Source organism: Mustelus asterias, chromosome 25 (assembly GCF_964213995.1).
Source record: "Mustelus asterias chromosome 25, sMusAst1.hap1.1, whole genome shotgun sequence".
NCBI classification, from domain to species: domain Eukaryota; kingdom Metazoa; phylum Chordata; class Chondrichthyes; order Carcharhiniformes; family Triakidae; genus Mustelus; species Mustelus asterias.
This window is the reverse complement of record NC_135825.1, coordinates 13,717,574-13,739,876: the sequence shown is the minus strand read 5'-3', so window position 1 is coordinate 13,739,876 and position 22,303 is coordinate 13,717,574. Positions and strand designations below refer to the sequence as shown.

The 22,303-nt window shown below is 40.3% G+C and overlaps 1 protein-coding gene across 1 annotated transcript in view; it reads left to right on the top strand.

Moving 5' to 3' along the window:
- The window catches only part of nucks1a (nuclear casein kinase and cyclin-dependent kinase substrate 1a), a 36,122-nt gene extending 14,139 nt beyond the window's left edge, over nt 1-21,983 (top strand). Inside the window, exons 5-8 of the mRNA XM_078242162.1 lie at nt 621-764; nt 13,166-13,321; nt 16,717-16,872; nt 20,615-21,983. Of these exons, the coding sequence (XP_078098288.1) occupies nt 621-764; nt 13,166-13,321; nt 16,717-16,872; nt 20,615-20,841 (683 nt within the window). The 3' untranslated portion in view covers nt 20,842-21,983. The remainder of the gene's footprint in view (nt 1-620; nt 765-13,165; nt 13,322-16,716; nt 16,873-20,614) is intronic.
- The last annotated feature ends 320 nt before the right edge of the window (nt 21,984-22,303 follow it).

The following is a 22,303-nucleotide window of genomic DNA, read 5'->3' as shown; positions in this document are numbered from 1 at the left end:
GATTGATTGTGACTTTGCTTGCCTGTTCTGTTATTGTCCTGTGTGTTTCCATACTACTTTTCAAGCCTCCTGGGCGGGTGGATTTTGTGGTTTGCAAACAGCCTCAAGTGATTAACTTGATTATGGAATAGCAAATGGCAGCAGTACATCTTGGAATGAACAGATGCTGCTCAGTAAACATGCGTTGGGTCTTTAATTTCCCTTCCTGCTTGGTTCCAGATTGGCAGCCATGGTGGGGTTGGAATGACAGCATCATTGGGGAATGGTATTTCACCTCCTTGTCCAAGAAGAAACAGAATATTGGTTGGCGTAGAGATGCAGGCCGCTTGCCCAGATTGTCAGTTTTAGCTTGATAAGTTTAGAAGTTATTAACTCCTGCCATTGGGCTCAACTGTTAATAGATTGTTCTGTCAATCTTTGACCTTCTTCCTCTTCTCTGCCTACCTCTAACAAAAAATATATAAATGATCCATACTCATTTAGCAACGAAGGCTGAAGCATTATCCCAGTTTCAGGAATATCTAATTTAGTTTTCTCTGCCAGTCAGGCAATGATGTTTGTGAAATGTTCAGCAGTTCAGTTTAGTTTTTGTTAAGAAGCGTTCTGTAATTTACTTCCAGATGAGGACATGGGGAGTGAGGACGATTTGGACCACGGTGACAGCGATTATGAGGCTTCAAAGAAAAAGGGCAAAAAAGGAAAAAAGACTAAAGCGGAGAAGAAAGAGAAAAGGACACCCAAAAAGCCCAGGAAAGCAGCTGAAGGTAAGTTGCATCTTGTGTCCTGAGATGAGCTAGGTAGTGATAAAGAGATTGAAATTGGTACCTGAAAACTCACCAGAAAAGATGAGATGAGGAGGGAGCTACAGTCAAAAAGAGGAAAGGACGTCTCAAAAATCTGAGGAAAGGGCTGCAGGTGGTTTGTGTTGTGGAATGTCCCATCAGTTGTGGTTATTGTGAAGTGCAGATTGGGCTAAGAAAGAGTGCAACTCTTTGGTGGAAGATGAGGCATTTCCATGATGTTTGGATTGATAGTACATTTCTTTATTATTGCACTGGCAACAACCTGATATAGAAAAAAAATCAACCTTGTACATGGAGCAAAGTTAGTCCAAAGCTTGGATTTGTTTGTTGTAAAAGCTCTACCCTGACTGTTAACCATAATCCTGCCCTTACCTGATTACTGTGTAGCTTTCGAGTAGAATCCCTCACTGATTTTTCTTTTAAATTACTGTACCTAGTCCTAGGATGCCAGCCAAAGTCAATAAACTCTGTGCAGATTAAGGAGTCAGAGCTGGGATCTACATGGTCTGTAAGACTCAGTGAGGCAGTACGTTTAACCCTGAAATTCACAATCAGTATAAAAACTTCTGTGTCAGAGCTACATCTTTTTCATTGATTAATTTTGTGTTCTTCCTCTTCACCTTTGCCCAGTTACCCATTCCCTTCTGCGTGCAGGAGTCAAAAGCCTGCGCGGATCCAACAGAGCAAAGTTTAACATTCTTTGCATCCATACTCGAGCAGTTCTAACAGGAGTCACTGGACAATCATTAGGAGCAGCAAACATTTGTCAGCTGCCCCTCAGCGCACCCCATATCTGGAACCTTCTGACCTCTCACTCACTCTTTAACACTTAAGATAAATCTAGAGCTATCAGGTGGTGGGGAGCATGGTGGAGAGTTCTGTTATGCAAGGTAGTATGAATATAAAGTCATGTACGTTAAGCTATCATAAGGACAATCAAATGGATAGGTAATTTGTTAAAAGAATGCACAATTTTTGTTGTCTGCAATTTCGAGGTGTTGCCCAATTCTTTTTCTTTTCATCTCTTAGCTATATATATATGTAACACTTAGGGTGGAGCTCTGACTGTCTATCAGTGCTGCTTTTAACTGGTAGGTGGGGCTGTTTGAGAATAACTTAGTGACACTTTTTATTGCTTATTTGTGCACCGCTTTACATGCTACATTTGATGATGAAGCAGTGTGCTCTGCAACTGTGCACACTGGTGTTACAGTGCTTTTGCACTACTGCACAGAGCTACCTATTCAAAGCTCTAATAGTCTACAATAATGAAGATGTGCAGGGGAACAGTTAGCTGAAATTGGGACAGATCCCAGTCTGTCATTTCAGCTTACTGTTCATTGATTATGATAAATCCTTCCCAGGGTTATATTGCATCAGCGGTCTTACTTTATGTTACTAGTCCCGACAATATTTTGTAACAGTTGGGTGGGAGTATAATCAATTTTCCGAAGGTGATGATTAGAAACTGGCTGTGCGGGTTTCCTTCAGGACAGGTATCCAGGTATAATTGTATTTAAATATAATATTTTCAAAGAAGTTAGACAAATGACAAAAATCATTCATACTCAACTTGGTGTGTATAATAATTTTTGGCAATGCGGCATTTTTTTCTTCTTTCTGGGTTCCTGGAATTGCTGCTTAAAGGATAACTCCAGTCTCCAAACAACTTCTATTTTAAAGAAGGTAATTATAGTAAGTACTCCTGAATGGTAAGTACTTACCTGTAGATGTGTCCCAGGTATGTATCTTCCAATTTTACAGTGTTCTTCTTCTCTCCTCCCCATTTTATCCCACTGCCCCTCTTTATCAACTTTATCTCCTTTTTTGCTCCCCGTTCTGCAGGTGGTGACTTGTGCTGAGTACGGTTCCGCTGGTACCGATACGTTAGCTGAGAAATCATTTCCTCAGATACTGAGCATTGCAGGCTGATGTTTAAGGACATGGCTGATTACAGTATCAGGCTTCACTGCAGTGTCCACGTGTGCACTCTCGTAATGTTTACTGGATAGTGATTCAAGCAGGAGTTTCTCACTGATTTCATTCCCCCCCTCCCACCCCCACTCGACTCTATTCTCTTCCAAATCTATTGGCACCAAAGCCTATTATTGTGCTACGATTGGTTGAAATAAATTAACTCACCGCAAGCAAAATCTGGAATCCTCCAAACGTTCATTCGCGTTCTAGCACTCGGTTCCATTTGTTCAGGTTATTTTTGAAGCTTTTAAGCAGTTATAATGAAACATTGTTTAAAAACTTGCAGAAACACTCATTTTGGTTGACTGCATGTGAAAATAAACCCAGTGCTAGGAAGCAATGGTGGTTAAGCTCTTCCTCCCACATCATGTGAAGGAGCTCTTCAGAATTGAGTTTTAATTGTGTTTTTAATTCTATTAACTGTTTTAAAAATTGTATACCTGGGACATCATCAGGGTAGTATTTATTATTCAGTAACTAGATCCTAGCATTAATTCCATTTTTGTATCTATATATACATATGCATAGCTTTTTCTAAAAGTTTCAATTCGGGTCTTTTCATTTGGCTAGAATGGCCATTAATCTGTAGGAATCTCAGCACGCATATGTCCTGGTACAGCACACTGGCCTACAAGCTTAATACCTGTGATCCTGCTTTTTCTTCCCAATTAAGTGCTCTCAAGCTTTGGAAACTTCCTGAGCTCTTGGGATAAGATGGTGGCAGACATCCCAAATGTGCAGCGCATTCTCTTGAGTTTTTGATTGCAACTGATTTGGGTTGTTGCTGGATCAAATCCAGAAGCCTTTTGTTAATTTTCTTTTCAATGAGTTGTGTTCTGTCGTTAGTTTGATTTGGCCAATGCCTGTTTCAAATGTTAATTATGCCAGCTAGCATTGATCAATAGTAATTGTGACTGGTCTGAGTATGCCACTTTGAACATTTACTATTGTCGATGGACCTAAGGAAGCTCAGTGTGATTTCTGTGGCAAGCTTCCAAACTGACTGGTTCAAGTGAACGCTGACTGGGGCTTCTCATCGCTTGTTGGTCCTTGCTTTCTTGGGCTACACTATATTTTTAAAATCTGCGCTGTACTATCGATATGGATTAGGGAAAGTATTCACAGAATTTAGATATAGGCGTATAATCAACAGGAAAGTTGTGCAGTACGTAAAATGTAGAAAGTACGCTGCTTCCTGATTTTGTGTCTTGAGCAATGCCACAGGAGGTTAGCTTGTTTAAACTTGCAAGGCTTCCAATGTTAAGTCTAGTTCTCTTCTTCAAGGCAAGTGAATCATTTAGGCCCTGGAGTCTGTGTAGAGACCATCTGCCTAGACTGATTCTCGACATCCGGGAACTGTGTTATGAGGAAAGACCAGCAAAACTTGGGAATCTTAAGCTTTCAAAGGAGTGGCAGAAAGGGCTTTATATTTCAGTGTAGAGTGTGGAACAGGTAAACCTAGAATATTACTTCAAATTCAATCTAACCCCCACTCTTACGTTTTCAATTCTCTAAATTAAACAGTAAGATTAACATCAGGCAATTTCTAGCGCACAGTGGGCAACACTTGTGATGGACTTCTGGGCAGATAGTGGATATAAAAACCATAAATGTATTTCAGAAATATAGCATGTTTGAGATGGGGAGACTTGTTTTTTTTTTGAATGGGTGGGCTAGAATGAGCTTCCTTGTACTGAGCAATTTTTTTTTTTTCAATTTTAATATTTACTTTTCATCATGAATATATCGTGAACACTTTCTTTAGAAATGGCAGTTTTAAACAAAAGTTGTGTTTTCACTTCAGACACTTCTATCTCTTTCCTCCTGTTCCCACTTTCTGCTAATTGCCTTTTCACGCCTCCCCTTCTGAAAGCATTAACGTTTTACCAGGTTTTAACTCCATTCATTCAAGCCTTTCCTCCTGTCCTCTGCCGACGTCCAGATACATACTTGCAACGTGAGGTTTCCTAATTGATGTGACCCCAATCTTTTTACTGTTCCGTCCCAGGTATTGATGGCACTTTTCACATTTGATGTGATGAGGTAATTCAGCACTGACTGGGAATAGAACTGAACCTTCTGGTCTGTTGTTCAACTATTTTCCTCCAATTTTATTTCTCTTGCTAAATAAACTTTTTCTCACCGGGGTAAATTCTAACCTAGGTGCCATTCTACAAGTGCCAGTTGTGCTCAAGTGATCTTTTATTTGTACATCAGTCCTGATGAGCGGTGGCAGGGTACTTACTCTTGAGGACATGTCTAATGCTGTCCTCATTTGCATCATCTTGATTCCTTCCAGTAAGAATTGACATAAAACATTAAGGAGCAGAAGTGTGGCAAATTTTCCTTTTTATGCATTTAGCTGCCTTGTTGCTGTTATAGCTGTAGTTTATATGTACAAAAAAAAATTAGTTACTGACTTTCATGGTCTGCTGTGACTGAGCAGTAGGTGGGGGCCCCATTCTTGGCCCCCACAAATACTGATGTAAAACAGGAGCTAGGAGGTGTATATAAGCACTCTGTTATGTCCCCTGTAGATGCCAATAACTTTTTAAAAATGCTTTTAAATTTCCCAGTGACTGAAAAGGAAGCACAGGGCAAGGTTTCAAGTTCTAAGGCTTTTACTGTAACTAACAAACTAAAATCAACATAGCCAGCAGGTACCTGATGAATCAAACTAAATAAATGGCACAGGAAGTTAAGTTGTCAAGAGGAGGCAGAAAGTCTGCAATAGCACGTAGACAGGTTACGTGAGAGGGCAAGTGAGATGGAGTATAACACAGGTGTGTGTGAAATTCTTCATTTGATGGGAAGAATAGGAAAGCAGTCTACCATTTAAATGAATAAAGATTGCAGAACTCAGTGGTACCGAAAGAAATTTATGTCCCGGTACGTGGATCACAAAGGTTATTATGCGGTACAGCAAGTGATGAGGAAGGTAAATGGAATGTTGGCCTTTATGGCAAGAAGAATGGAATAAAGAAGTAAAGAGATTTTGCTGCAGCTGTACAGAGCCTTGGTGAGACCACAGCTCGAGTACTGTGTACAGCTTTGGTCTGCTTATTTGAAAAAAATATGTAATGCTTTAAAAGCACTACACAGGATTACTCGACGCTTCCCTGGGCAAAGGGCTTATCCTATGAACAAGGATTGATCAGGTGGGCCTATACCTGTTGGAGTTTAGAAGAATGAGAGGTGATCTTATTGAAATGTATAGGAGCTTGAGAGGGGATATGATATGATATGGAGGATGTTTCCAGTTGTGGGGGAGACTAAAAGTAGGCTTCACACTGGGACGAGGAGAATTTTTTTTTTCTCTTGTGGGTCATTAGCCTGTAGAATTCTCTTCTCCCGAAAGTATTGGGGCTACGGCCTTTAAATTTATTCAAGGCTGAGTTAGGTGGATTTTTGTTAGGCAAGGGAGTTGAGGATTGTGGGATGCAGATAGGAAGGTTGAGCTGAGACAGCAACCAGATCAGTTATGATCAAATTGAATGGTGGAGCAGGCTTGAAGGGCCAAATAGCCTACTCCAATGTTCCTATGCATTAACTAATTCAATTGAAATAAGCTGTACAAAACATTTTTACTTTTCGCCATGCTGCTGGAAGCGATGTAGCAAAACACGATTAAGTCCCCATTTATTCACAGCTTTCCAGCAGGTTCACCTTCCCTACGACACCAGTTTGAAACTTCCCATGTCCTTGTAAAATTGTGTCTTTCAGCCTGAGAATTCCAGACCTGGCTCCCGCCAGCAAGGCCCCCCTTCGACGACTCCTGCCATCAGTCCTGTTCCCTTCCTTTCAAACAGAAAACCAACTTTTGTAGCAACTGCGTAGTTGTTAACACAAAAACAGTTCACTTTGCTTTTCAAAGTAGCTGCTGCTTCCCCTTTCAACGGTTATTTCTTTCTCTGTCTTACATTTAATGTGTCTAAAAAGCAACTCTTCCCTTTTTTTGTGTTTGAGGTGTAAAAACTGTCACCTGATTTGCAATAGATTTCGGTTTGGGTTTCTTTCCCCATGACAACTAAACCACGTGAGCCTGTTTCAAGACAGAGATAGTGTGGTCACCACCTTCCATTCAGGGCATTGTTTCTTCAAGTTAAAAAAGAAGTAACTGTCTTGAAAGCTCAATGTCCGGAACACTTTTAACATGATTAAAGTCTGAAACTTCATATATGGGGAATTAAAACTATGTGTTCCCTCTGGTATCAGTGTGTTGATATTATTCACCTCACCACTTAGAAAGTAGTTGTATAAACTGTACAGATATAGGCTGGAATTCTCCGGTGTCTCATGCCCCACTGCCAGCAAGAATGGTGAATTTGGCACTCGGCCAAATTTCCATTCACAGCAGCGGGACCAGAGAATCCCAACTGCAGGCAAGGCCGGGGAATTTGTGGATCGTGTTTAAGTTTGTTATGCAGCGTTGTTTTTAGAGTTTAGGTAATTCCTGCTTAGCCTCAAAGATGAGAGGTTCACTGTGCATTACCTTGGGAAGAGGGAATCACTGCTGGTTCCATACTTTCTGGTTGGATGAAGGAGGATGGAGATTGGAAACGATTAGCTTATGGAAGAAACTGAAGCAGTGAAAATATCCTCCGCACGGATGTTTTAATGTAACCCTTCTATTGAAAGTGTTTTGCCAATCCATCCTGTTTAACCTTTTGATAATTTTGTCCACAGTTTTCTTCAGAATAGCTTTTGCAGTGTCATGCACCTTGTTGTTCAGCCTATTTCTTGATAAAAATGTTTACATGTTGTTAAATCATTTTGAGTCAACGGTGATGGGGATATTTGCTCACCATGAAGAAGGTACAGGGTAGTAACTTGTCAAGTATTTTTAGGATGCCATCAATTGAGCAAGAAAAATACAGTTTATCATCTGACCCTTAAGATGCTGCTTCCTTTAAAGACCAGTGGCTGAAATGTTTCTAATATGGGTGAGGGAGAGAAGGTATCTATCCCTAGGACTAAACTCGCATCTCACTAATTTCTCTCCTTATGCCCATTCTGAACTCAGCTTATCTGTGAGACCCACCTCCTGCCCCCTCAACCCTAATCCCACTAAACTGCTGGTTTACTCCTCAAAAAGAAAGAAACCCTTTACCATGCAAACTACCACCCTTCCTTTCCCATCCAAAGTCTTTGAACATGTTGTCACCTTCCAAATCCATGTCCCTTTTTTTCTTTAAAACCCTCCTATGATGTCTGTCCCTGTCTCAGTACTGAAATGGCTCTTAAAGGTGTAAATACTATACTGTGTGATTTCAGTAAAGATAAACTACCTCTCCTCGACCTGTCTGCAACCTTTGGCACAGTTAGTTACACCATCCTCCGAAGCCTTTTCGCTGTTGTTGAGCTGAATGAGGCTGCTCTCAAATGGGCGTTCTTACCTAATCATAACCAAAAGATCATAGAGTCATAGAGATTTACAGCATGGAAACAATCCCTTTGGCCCAACTTGTCCATGCCACCCAGTTTTTAACCATTAAGCTCGTCACAATTGTCTGCATTTGGTCCAGATCCCTCTCTACCCATCTTACCCATGTAACTGTCTAAATACTTTTTAAAGGACAAAATTGTACCTGCCTCTATACTACCACTGGCAGCTCGTTCCAGACACCCACCACCCTCTGTGTGGAAAACATTACCCCTCTGGACCCTTTTGTATCTCTCCCCTCTGACCTTAAACCTATGCCCTCTAGTTTTAGACTCCTCTACCTTTGGGAAAAATGTTGATTATCTATCTTATCTATGCCCCTTATTATTTTGTAGACCTCTATAGGATTACCCCCAAGCCTCCTACACTCCTAGGAAAAATGTCCCAGTCTATCCAGCCTCCTCTTATAACTCAAACCATCGAGTCCTGGTAGCATCCTAGTAAATCTTTTCTGCATTCTTTCTAGTTTAATAATATCCTTTCTATAATAGGGTGACCAGAACTGTACACAGTATTCCAAGTGTGGCCTTACCAATGTCTTGTACAACTTCAACAAGATGTCCTAACTCCTGTATTAAATGTTCTGACCAATGAAACCAAGAATGCCAAATGCCTCCTTCACCACCCTGTCCACCTGTGACTCTGCTTTCGACTTATGAGCCTGTACAACTTCTCTTCTGTTGTCACTGGTGTCATGCAAGGATCTATCCGTGGCCCCTTCCTATTTCATATCTACATACAGCCCCTCAGCAACATCATCTGAAAGCTGTATTAGTTTTCACATGCACACTGACAAAACCCACCCCTAACTCAGCACTGGTACTGGCATGAGCAGAAACTTTCTCCAATTTTAAATAGTAGGAAGACGCACTATTTTTTTCCATCCCTGCTCCAAACTCTGTTCCTTAGTGATGACTCCATCCTTCTCCCTGGCAACTGAGACTGAACCAGACTATTCACAATCATAGTGTCATATTTGACAGTGAGATGAGCTTCCAGGCACATGTTTCTGCTGGCTACCTATTTCCACGTCTGTAACATTGCCTTACTTTGCCTCTGCCCCAACATATCTGAAACCTTCACTCATGCCTTTGTAACCTCTAGACTCAACTATTCCAACATGCTTCTTACTGGCGCCTCAGATTCTATCCTCCATATGCTTGTTGCCCATGTCCTCACCAGCATCAAGACCCACTCTTCTGTTACCTCTGTCTTTGCTGACCTACATTGACTCAAATGATGTCTTGATTTTATAATTCTCATCCTTGTTTTCAAACAGGGTCTTGGGTAACCTCCAGCCCTACAATTCCCTGAGATCCTATCTAATTTTGACTTTGAGCATCCCTGATTTTAATCGTTCCAGCATTGGACAGGGTTGCCTCGGCTGGAGAGACTGGGACTTTTTTCCCTGGAGCGTAGGAGGTTTAAGGTGATCTTATAGAGGCCTATAAAATAATGAGAAGCATAAATAAGGTAGATAATCAACATCTTTTCCCAAAGGTAGGGGAGCCTCAAACTAGAGGGCATCGGTTTAAGGTGAGAGGGGAGAGGTACAAAAAGGGTCCAGAGGGGCAATTTTTTCCAAACTTTGGAATTCCCATCTTACATCTCTACCTCTTTATCCCAGTTTCCTCCTTTAAGGTACTGCTTAAAACATACCTCTTTGACCAAAGCCTCAATCATCTGCTCTAATATCTCTCCATGTGATTTTTTTATTATGCTCCAGTGATGATGATTTATTGCATTAAGAGTATCTAAACATGTTTGGTCTCATTTTTCCCCCCCCATGTTTGTACACTTCTGCTATGGACAATGTAAGGTGGCTTGTAGCTCAGGCAAAATATACCAAAGATTTAAAGGTTTCGCTTTCAGAATGAAATAGAATCATTTATGCATCCTTGTACACGCTTCTGTTGGTTGGTAAACTTGTATGGGGAGTGTTTTCATTTGGCTTTTTATTCATATATTTTCTTCTTCAGCCTTTGTTTGGATATTTCTGTTACTACTATAGCTCCTGCCATCATGTTTTTCTCAAATTTGAGCATGCTGGTCCAGTCCCTCTGTGCTGTTGGTCCCTGTAAAGTTTAATAATTTCTCTGGTTTAAGAAATATTTTATTTTGCTTTGTAGGGAACTTAAGTAGTCAGTTTCAGTTCAGATTTTAAGGTGGGAATTCCACATTCAAACCATGCCCAGTGCAGTGAAAGTTGTTCTAACTCAATATTTTTATGATTCTGAATTTGTCTTTTATATACCGTCTTGCTGACCAGTAGAAACTATACCATGATTTGTTTATCTTTTTGTGACCTTGTTTACTGCACTGTTATCTTTCTGATAACCTGTTTATCGATGCACTGTGGTAGATTTCATTTTCGGAGTGAAAAAGAATCATTTATGCTTTTTTGTACACGCTCTTGCCTCTGCTCTGCTGGCCAGCAAACTTGACCTGTATGTGGCGTAATTTCAGTTGGCTTTTTATTGATAGAAGCTTCATTTAAAGGGATGTATCTGTCGTTGGCAAGGCCAGCCTTTGTTATCCATCCCTAATTTCCCTCGAACTGAGTGGCTCGCTAGGCCATTTCAGAGGGCAGTTAAAGGTCAACCACGTTGCTCTGGGTCCGGAGTTGCATATAGGCCACAGGTAAAGATGGCGGATTTACTTCCCTAAAGGACATTACTGAACCATATGGGTTTTTATGATCAATGATAGTTTCAAGATCACTATTACTGAGATGAAATTCCATCTCGGCTGCTGTGGTGGGATTTAAGCCCCTGTCCCCAGAGCCTGGGTTACTCGCCCAGTGACATGACCACAATGCCACCATCGCCACATACATTAGAGAATCTCAGTGATTTGCTTAGTTTTCTATTATCTGATTCTAAGAGCTGCACTAGAATTACAAGATGGCCCCCATGACTTGGCTTCCACCCCTGTGGAGGAGGCGGTGCATTGAAGAAAACTGCCAATTTTAAAAGCAAATTCAGCAAATAGTCTGCAATCTACCACATTATTTGCTATTTCAAGCTTCTCTGTGCACTGACATTAAAGGGGCAAGTCAGATTAAATACCACTCCACTTCAATTAAACATTGCTCAGAGGTAGGTTGAGATATGATCGCAATGACACATGGGTGAATTAGCGATTGTTTTAAGGAATAAAAAGTTTTAAAAAACGTTCATTAATGCCTGGCCCTCTTCACCTTTATGATATTTCTGCAGCTGATTTTTGTGACACATTGCTTCTTTGCAGCAATTTGACTCCCTTTATATCTTTACTTGCTTTTGATTATCTGATTTGAGTGTCCTTTATTGAGGAGATAGCTGTAACCAGAAATTTTGCTTAATCTGCTTTCCAGCAAATCAGCATTTTGTTACCTAGTAATTTCCTGTGTAGTTTGCTGTGCATTTCTGAAGCATTTGGGAAGCTAGGACAAGGTGTGTGGTTTTCTTTCCTGAACTCCAACCTCTTAACCGCATAACTTTCGTGGAATTTAAGATCTCAATTGGTTTAATTCAACAGCGTTCATAGTTCCCATGACGGATCAATGTGATAACCACCTGACGACCAAACACTCGTTTATCTCTGAAAAATAATTAGTGTGTATTTTTTTTGAAGGAAAATATCAAATTGAAACTGGGCAAATGTACAAAGATGAGTGAATTGATGCTAAGATCTGGGTGGTACTATTGTGGAGTGCTCTGCGAACGTGAAGTTATCAAAACCCATTTACCTCTGGGGGGGGGAAAATATGCCTCTTGCTGAAAATAGTTGTACACCTCTGCTGTTTAATGTTAAATGGTGAAACATATATGAATAAACAGTGAAAGGAGAATATATTGAGAGATGATTAAAAGTGGAGTCTTTTTGCAACCTTGAACAACACAATGCATTAGTTTCTTTTCGTAGTTGTGTGGAAAAGCTGTACAAGAGAGCCTTTGAGTGAATGACATGAAGTACTTTAACAATTGTAATTACGCTAGTATTAAATGAATTACAGTTTTTTTCCCCCAATATCCTACTGACCCTCTGTTTTCACTGCCTTTTTTTGCGATAATCAAGTTCAGAAAATTACTGTGATTGACAAATGGGATGAAGGTCTCTCAATATTGCTAATTATAACAATCCTGAAAATGATTAATCAATTCCAATCAATTGCTTCAACTTATTTTGACCACAGAAACAGCATGCTCATATAAAATCAATTTTTGTTTGCAGTTGACTCTTGAGTGTTAGCGTACCCCAGGCGCCAGTGCAATTCGATGGATACGGCCACTTCAGAAACTGACCATATTAGATTTGTCAATTTATTGTTTGCACTTCGGCCAATTTCATTTCTCAGTAACTTACCTGCTGATGACATTACGTATTGCAGCCAGTGAAGCTTAAAATTTATGGATTTTAATGGTCACTGCCATGTGGTGATGAGGCTGTTGGGCACATTTTTAAAAAAAACGCAGACTAGAAACTCCCTGATGCTTCTGAGCTCGTCTCTGGTGATGGGTTTGCTACAGTTGACCTCTGGAAAACTTGCATTATGGCCCTAATAAGCTAAAGCATAAATGCCAGCATGGCTGGTTGGGCCGAATGGTCTGTTGCTACCTCATATCCTATGCAAATCATCACATTGTGTATACCATTTGCCTTTCTGAGTGAAGGTTGTCAACCGTGTGAACATCAAGTCATGTAGAACATAACTGGCTGGAGAGGAAATGTCCTTTTACTCTGAAGTTGGGTCACATAAGTATGGCATAGTAGCACTCTTAGTTAAATTTGTGAAATTGTTTTCCCAGCCATCCCTTCAGCATTTGAGTGAAATTACCGTCAGGATTTCAGGAGATGTAAACACACTAAACATCGCAAGTGTCCATAATGTCTGCATGTACAAGCACTATGGATTTAAGTGATATTAAAATTAAATCCAGTGTCCATTTGCATCATTTAGCAGGGGATGATGAGAGTGAAGATGAAAAAGGCCACAAAGATGGTCGTCAGAAAAGGCAAGCTGCGTCTAAAGCTGCAAGCAAACAGAGAGAGATTCTGCTGGATGATGGAGGAAGTGAAGAAGAGCATGAAGATGATGAAGAGGCTGTTCAGGAAAGTGAGTAATTGGATTTGTGCCAGCAACTTCAACAGTATTTCTATGCATGGTAAAATTATAATTAGACCCTCTAGTTGAATGGAAAGATTGTCGTATTGTCCTCTAATCCAGTATCCTTTATCCAAAACTCTTGGGGCCGATTGTTTTTTGGTATTCAGATCTCTGTTTTTTGGGTGTGATATAGCTATCATATATACAGTTAGCCCACGCATACTTACAGTAGCCTACGCCAAAGCTAGCTATAGTCTATACATAATAGATTGCCTCTCCATTTGCCAACTTTCTCTCGCCCTACTTCTCACCTGTTCACACTTAATACACCTATAATACAATATTGCATTGCTTTCTTAACCACCCCGTACCTCTCACTTAGTTGTCTCACAGATGCAGCACAGTCAATTTCTGCAGCAACTCCACTTTCTCAGCAATTGGTTATGAATTATGCTTTTTTTTCCTTCTCACTGTTACCCCGAAGGGTGTACCTAATGATTTTCTGACACGTTCACAGTTGAATAACAGCACTAAATAACCACAAAAATCGCAAGGTACGGCAAGAGTCTGGTGACTGTAAACAGTGTAGCCAAACATCTTAACTTCCTGGCTGGGTCTTATTGGCAAGCTTTGTGTCAGCTCACCTTGGGGACCATTCAAAAAAAAATGTTTGGTTTTTAGATGTATGGATAAAAGGACATTCAACTGAAGAATATCTGAGGAATCGTGATGTGTTTCAGACCAGGAACTCCACGGTCTCCATTGAGTTAACTGACCATGGCAGCAGTCAGGTGCTTGGAGGAAAGATTAGCCATGTGAGTGGCAATGAGCTTAGCCTTGGGTCCATCTATAGGTTGAAAAATGTGTATCACGTATGAGGACATTTGACGAAGGGAGTACTCCTGTGGGATTATTGCATGCAATAGAAGGAACGGTGGCACAGTGGTTAGCACTGCTGCTTCACAGCTCCAGGGACCTGGGTTCGATTCCCGGCTTGGGTCACTGTCTGTGTGGAGTTTGCACATTCTCCTCGTGTCTGCGTGATTTCCTCCGGGTGCTCCGGTTTCCTCCCACAGTCCAAAGATGTGCGGGTTAGGTTGATTTGCCAATCTAAAATTGCCCTTAGTGTCCTGGGATGCGTAGGTTAGAGGGATTAGTGGGTAAATATGTGGGGATATGGGGGTAGGGCCTGGGTGGGATTGAGGTCGGTGCAGACCCGATGGGCCGAATGGCCTCTTTCTGCACTGTAGGGTTTCGAAGATTCTAAGACAACTTGGAACAGTGGGGAAAACAATAAGTTCCATTAAATTACCTAACCTTGTGGCTTGCTTTGTGTTGTACTATTAATGTCATCATTGAAATGATTAGATCTCGCTATCATATTTGGTTTTAATTTCGATCCATGGTTAATGTTTCGTCAATGGCAAGTTGCATTTAATGAATTGAATTAAATTCATTAATTCAATTTAATAAAGATGGTAAATCTAATGAAGTGAAGTGCAAAGGTGCAGTAATTGGACATTTTTTGAGGTGGAACCAAAATCCTGAACAGTTCGTGTAACAGGCTTGTTGTAATTAAAGTGGAGGCATTTTACTCAATTAATTCTTGTGGTTTTATTCGTATGTAATCCTATATTCCGCATTGGAAATGCTCAGGAAAATCATTCTGGTTGTAAGTAATGCTGTTTAGTTATGTTGTAAAGTAATGTCAATAAATAGTTCTGAGATCCTGCCAGAGTTCCCATATTATGGTGCCAGTTCTACCCGCGGAGTAGTTTACACAGTGCCTGGAGAATAAAAATACTGCACTCTCTTTTCTGCTTGCTACATGTTCCCCAATAACTGCACAAGTTATCACAAGCCAGCCAGGGGATAACTGCATGCTAGACCTATTGGAGTCGGTGTCTGAGCCGATTAAAGCAGCTTTCTGCTGGTGAGATAAGTACTGTTGCTGATTCGATTGGAAGTACTAATATGTGCTTATTTAGGGCTTGACTTAACAGTTGTCTAAGTGCTCAGTAATTTTAGGCGCTTTTCTGAGTACTTTGGTATCGTTTTTCAGTCTCGATGTTCATCAAACTGTGTGTTTATTATATCTTGTCTGTCATGGTAAAGTGACTTTAAAATTTGTGTTTTTAAACTTCTAGAAGTCATGAAAAGTAAACGCAAGTTAGTTTTGAGTATGCATTTATTTCTGTGCCAGTATATGGTTAAAAGACAGGAGGGCCACTCATCATTAAATTGTAAAGAGGCAGCACATTTGTTGCCAATACTGAAGGGAACATTTGGGGCCTCCTTGTATCTGCCGTTCTAACAGCTTCATTTATTGTAAATTGAAGTGGTCTTGATGGTGTAGTTGGAGGTGGCTAAAATACATGTGGAATTTTTTTCTCTATGAATATGGTTGGTTCATATTTGAGAATCATATACATTTGCTAAATAGATTTGACTACATGATTTCAGGAAGTCTCCCAATAATGAGAAAATGACCGACATTACTTTCCATAAGTGCTTCCAAACATTGACTTTTCGCTACATTTCTGCATAAATTACCATACTCTTGAGTGGCAAGCGAGATTCCTGTTTGAAAGTAGTGCTTCTGGTTGGAAGCAAATGTCCTGCTTTGGAATCTGATCCAGGTTCCAAAACAGGACAAAGGGTCGTCTGGACTCGAAACGTCAGCTCTTTTCTCTCCTTACAGATGCTGCCAGACCTGCTGAGATTTTCCAGCATTTTCTCTTTTGGTTTAAGATTAAAGAGATTTATTTGGATGAATTAATACCCCCCCCCCCCCCCTAAAGTTTCTTAAGAGGGTATAAAAGGGGTTCCAGAATGTCCTGTTATGTCTCTAATGTTGGAAGCTATCCAAAGGTCCGGTTCGATTTCGGATGCTGTGGACACCAGTTTCACAGGTTTATTGGCAAATGGTAGGAAGCTTTCAGCTGGATTTTGTGTCCAGATTTTGTTAATAGTTTTGACCAGTAGAGGCTTCTCAACCGAGGCACCTTCTTCATTTGTTCTTGTCATGTGGGTGATGCTGTCATTTGCTGCTGTTGCTCCTTGCCTTGACAGCAGAGCAGGTAGCTATGGCAGCTTCCTTTCCTGAGTTTTTCTGGTGATCAGAATTTCACTGGGATTCAGTCTCGCAGCTTGTCATGGTGACCCCTGAATTCACAGTTTGTGGATTTCCAGTCCAGCGGTATAACTGCTCCATCACTTTGCCTCTGTGCATGTGCGTGCTTAAAAAGTATCAGCATAGATATCGTGGCGGTGTTTTATGACAGAAGACAAAATATTTCAGAATCCTAAACTTAAATGTTTTATTTAAATCCTGAATGGTGTTTTAGTGGGACCAAAATGATGCTTGTATGGCTGAATTTCACCACTCTTCAATATTGTTATAGAAGGGGATTCTGGAAGTGACGCAGACTTTTATGTGGAAGATGATGATGACAGTGACTATGAGAGCTCTTTGAAGAAAAGCAAAAAGGGAAGGAAGACTAAAACAGTACCTGAGAAAAAAGAAAAGAAGACGCCCAAACCCAGGCTTAGCGCTACAGGTAAACTGCGTGCTACTGTTAATGGGTAAGCTACCGTGCAGGAGATTATCTCAAGTCTTTTTTTGCGTAAAAACAAGCTTCGAAGCAAAAGACCATGGTGTTGTTCACCATCATCAGTGTAAAAGAGGTAAATGAAGTACTTGATGATCCCAAGTTTAGCTTTTAAAATAATGATGGCTGGAGAAAGAAGGAATCACCTGATTGGGGCAAGAAGTTCCACTGTGTCTGGGTTCTATGGGGAAAACTGATCAGAAGCAGACAAGTCTACATGCATGAGATGGTGTGTTTAGAGGCGGACTTAAAGGTAAATAGCACTGACTGGCATCGATCAGCTGAAAAAGAAAGGTTGTAACAGAAGATTTGTTTGGAAGTTAATTCAGATGTGTTGGGGCATTGGTGCTCATTCTGACTGGTTACTATTGAAGAACTCCCATGGTTCAAAACTACTGTTTGCCAGTTTGCTCCTTGTTGGAAAAGTAATTTGCTGGTTTTGCTTCCGTTTGCTATTACTTTTGCATTTCTGTAGTTTTGGGCACTTGGGAAATCAAAGGATTATTGGGTTAAGCTAGCTAGTAGAGTTGAGATAGAAAATCAGCTACGTTCTTGCTGAGTGGCAAAGCAGACTCGGGGGGTGCACCTACTCCTGATTCTATTTCTTCTTTTCAGTTTGCACTGCCGTCGAGCTTTAGAACATCTGGACAAACATCCTTTTTGTTTCAGAAGGGGTAGTTAAAGCTACAAAAACTAAATTTGGGAAAGGAGAATTAATTCTGAGATTATCCCTCGGTTGTATGTTCAAGCGTGTTTAATGATTTTAAGTTCTTGTGAAATATATTAATTCATGTCAGCTTGGGGTTTTAACAAATAATTATTTTTCCTTTCAGTTTCCTCAATTCTGCTGAATTGAAATTTAGATGGATTTGCAGTAATATGTCAATCTACTCCAGGGGTGATACTAAAATATGGCTCTGTTCCTCCAGAATTTAAGCCCTTGGAAAAATAGTTGCACACAGTAATATGTAACTGTGCTGTTGCGTGGGCAAGAATTAACGTAACACCCCAGTATTCAGGATATTCAATTATCACTTTGATTTTTGAATACTTTTAATGAGCTTGTGCAAAATTTAAGCAAAGTTCTTTTGAACTAATTATTGGCTCCTATCAACATATTATTCAGCTGTGCATATTTTTACAATTTTAAATTAGTAAGCATAAAACTTTAGCAACGCTTTTAATTATGCTGCGTTTGTATGAAAAAAATCATTGCGTACTGTTGGCTTTTGCTTTCTCATTTCAAAATAATTGGCAACTGTCAATCTAAATGATTGGAAAACTACAGTCCGCGCTTATCTCAAAACTGTGTGGTCTTTTTTCATTCCTGTTTTTACGTGGCCTTAGTCTGGAGGCGCGTCAGTGTTAGCACAGCAGGGAAAAAATTATCTTTATGCTAAATGAACATCACACAGCTGACTTGTAGTTTTCAGGCAGCCGTTGAAGCTTTGGGCTTGTGTGCCCATTGTTTGGATTGGGGTTAGAACTGGACTGTCTATAAAATTTATACTAAAGGTTTGAGCTTAATGTCTTGGGAAGTCTGCTGCGTGCTTCCTCCCAGAAAGGAAGCGCCATTTTGTTCTGAGTGTTACAGTTCTGTATCGTCGTGACCGGAGACTCTTCAATGACCATAAGATATAGGAGCAGAATTAGGCCATTCGGCCCATCAAGTTTGCTCTGCCATTCAATCGTGGCTGATATGATTCTCATCCAGATTCTCCTGCCTTCTCCCCGTAACCAAAGAGGTGGATGAGGGTAAAGCGATTGATGTGGTGTATATGGATTTCAGCAAAGCGTTTGATAAGGTTCCCCATGGTAAGCTTTTGCAGAAAATACGGACACATGGGATTGAGGGTGATTTAGTGGTTTGGATCAGGAATTGGCTAGCTGTAAGAAAACAGAGGGTGGTGGTTGATGGGAAATATTCATCCTGGAGTTCAGTTACTAGTGGTGTACCGCAAGGATCTGTTTTGGGGCCACTGCTGTTTGTCATTTTTATTAATGACCTGGATGAGGGCGTGGAAGGATGGATTAGTAAATTTGCGGATGACACTAAAGTCGGTGGAGTTGTAGACTGTGCGGAGGGAAGTGGCAGGTTACAGAGGGACATAGATAAGCTGCAGAGCTGGGCTGAGAGGTGGCAAATGGAGTTTAATGCTGAAAAGTGTGAGGTGATTCACTTTGGAAGGAGTAACAGGAATACAAAGTACTGGGCTAATGGTATGATACTTGGTAGTGTGGATGAACAGAGGGATCTGGGTGTCCATGTGCATAGATCCCTGAAAGTTGGCACCCAGGTAGATAGGGTTGTTAAGAAAGCATACGGTGTGTTAGCTTTTATTGGTAGAGGGATTGAGTTTCTGAGCCAGGAGGTCATGCTGTAACTGTACAAAGCTCTGGTGCGGCCGCATTTGGAGTATTGCGTACAGTTCTGGTCGCCGTATTATAGGAAAGATGTGGAAGTGTTGGAAAGGGTGCAGAGGAGATTTACCAGGGTGTTGTCTGGTATGGTGGGAAAATCGTATGAGGAAAGGCTGAGGGGCTTGAGGTTGTTTTCGTTAGAGAGAAGAAGGTTAAGAGGTGACTTAATAGAGGCATACAGGATGATCAGAGGATTAGATAGGGTGGATAGTGAGAGCCTTTTTCCTCGGATGGTGATGGCTAGCACGAGAGGACATCGCTTTAAATTGAGGGGTGAGAGATATAGGACAGATGTTAGAGGTCGGTTCTTTACTCAGAGTAATAAGGGCGTGGAATGCCCTGCCTGCAGCGGTAGTGGACTCGTCAACATTAAGAGCATTCAAATGGTTATTGGATAAACATATGGATGATATTGGAATAGTGTAGATTAGAGGGGCTTTAGATTGGTTCCACTGGTCAGCGCAACATCGAGGGCCGAAGGGCCTGTACTGCGCTGTAATGTTCTATGTAACCATTGATCCCTTTATTGATCAAGAAGTGATCTATCTTTGTCCTAAAGACACTCAATGACCTGGCCTCCACAGCCCTCTGTGGCAATGAGTTCCTTAGGTCCACCACCCTCTGGCTGACGAATGATCAATCCAATGCCTTTATATTTCCATGCTCTAAACTGGCATTATATCATTGAACTTCATTCTATATTTTAATGTTTTCTCATATCGGTGCTTTAATAAATGGGGATGGTTTTCTAATAAATCATTTACTGCAATTCTGTTTATGCTTCCTTGATGAATATAGTTAAATGTTAAAAGTATAAACCTCAGTTGAAACACAAATTAGGGACTGTTATCCTATTTTGTATACGTTGATGTCTAAAGCGACGTGAAGTTTATCAACAATTTAACCTCCGTTTTTATTCTCCCAAGTGTTTCCTTTATTTGACTGCTTATTCAGTTAAATGTGGGGGCTTTGATATCTAATGCTTGGGTGTTGTATTTATGAACTCCAGTGTCCAGTATGCTGCTTACTATATCGAATGGAATGTCTCAAGCTTTCTGAAAGTTTTCTTTTTAAAAGCGCAATTTATTTCCAGTGCCATTGTTAGGCAGTGTTTAAGTGGTGTAATCCTTTTGCAGTTGTACTTAAATATTCCGTGTTTTTTGACCTGAGGTCGGAATCTGAATTTGACTGGTTTTGCTGATTTGTCATGGTGAAATTCTCAAGTAGATTGTAATATAATTATCTGTTTTTGTCTGCTTTTCCTTCCAAGTTACCCCTGCAACTCCCAGTCCAGTAAAAGGCAAAGGAAAGGGGCGGGTTGCTACCACAAAGGCATCACCGCCTTCGAAGGGGCAACCACCTGAAAGCCCTGCAAAAGAGTCAAAGAAGGAGAAGAGTCCTCCACCAGAAACAAATGAGGAAGAGCCAGAAGATGAGGAGGAAGAGGAGGAGGAGGAGGAGGAAGAGGAAGAAGAAGTTAATTCTGGCGATGACTGAACAATGCAAGGGGATATTTTTTTATATAAGTAGGGATAGAAAATGACTTCACTGACAGCTTGGTTCACAAGGTTTAGACACAAGACTTGTATGTTTTTTCAAGAGACTGTCCCATTGTGCGTCCTACAGACCACTTATAGAATCAAATCATTTAAATTTGGCTTGGCATTTTATGGGAGTTGCTTTGATCTTTTCAAAATTAGGAACTGTAAACGTAGAACGATGTCTAGTATTTTTTTTCAAATCATCTCTTTTTTTGTGATGGCAATATCAAATAAAGTTGTGAAAATCTGACAGCGCTACAAAAGTTGTCTTGCCTCAAAAGTCAGACGAGGACAAACTCTTTTGACCTTTTCATTTAAGAATCCTCAGTTGCAGCATCTAACTCTTGTGTACAAAAAGGGCAAACCAGATGCAAACTTGTAATGCACAAGTACGTTTATATAACAAGCAGATCGTTCATCTTTTGAACATTAGCAAAAAAAAAAAATCTGCAGATCGTTTTCTTTATCTCTATTGTCCTCTCTGTCCTTCCTGTGGATTCCTTTATCTAAAATGTTTCACAGTGGAGTTTTTTTTTAAAACAGAGAACAAGATCAAAGACTCCTGTAAATATACTATCAGCTTAACTATCTCAACCTTGTAAAATGTAGGGTGCTGTACATACATGTAGCCAAATGATCTAAAAGTTTAGATGTAGCTTCATTTTAAAAATAGGTGTAGATTTTGCTTACAACCATTTTACCTTAACAGAGTAAATAAGTGTTTCTGGTGACTTAAAGAGAAGCATCTGCCAACAGTGCAAACTGATTATCATCTCACCCAGTACATTATCTAAGTTTCTAAAATCTGTCTCAATAGCATTGTAGTTTTTCACATGCAAATTATGAGTCAGTCAAGTAAATAAAAGTTGTCTTAAGACGATTCCATCCATTTTAATTGAAAATGTGAACCCTTGTTGCATCTTTCCGGCATAACTAAATATCCGATAGTCACAAATGTATTGTTCCCTGTCTATTTCAGTCCATTTATTTGGTTCCTCTTTCAACTAATTTAGTGGTAAAAGAATTTTTTTTCAAGAAACCTGAATATTATATTTTTAAGGTGTCTTAAACTTTATGGGTCTGCCTAGATTTTTTTTTTTTAGAAAAATAATACATTTTGGGGTCTAAAAGGAAGCTATCTTTTATAGTTCAAATCTAACCGGTTCATACAATGGGCGATATTGCATTGCAAGCAATGAATGTATCTAAAATAGTCTGGTCAAGCTGTCCCCAGTAAATGAGTGATGATGTGGGATGCTGCAATCCTGAAAAGCTATCGCAAAATTGTCAATGCCAGTCGGACCTTCCTAGAAAAACAAAGAAGCCAGGAAAATTTAAAAAAACTGCACATCACCAAAAAACCACCCGAGTCGTCAGGTCTGATCTTGTGAACTAAATTGTAATTTTTTTTTTTGCAG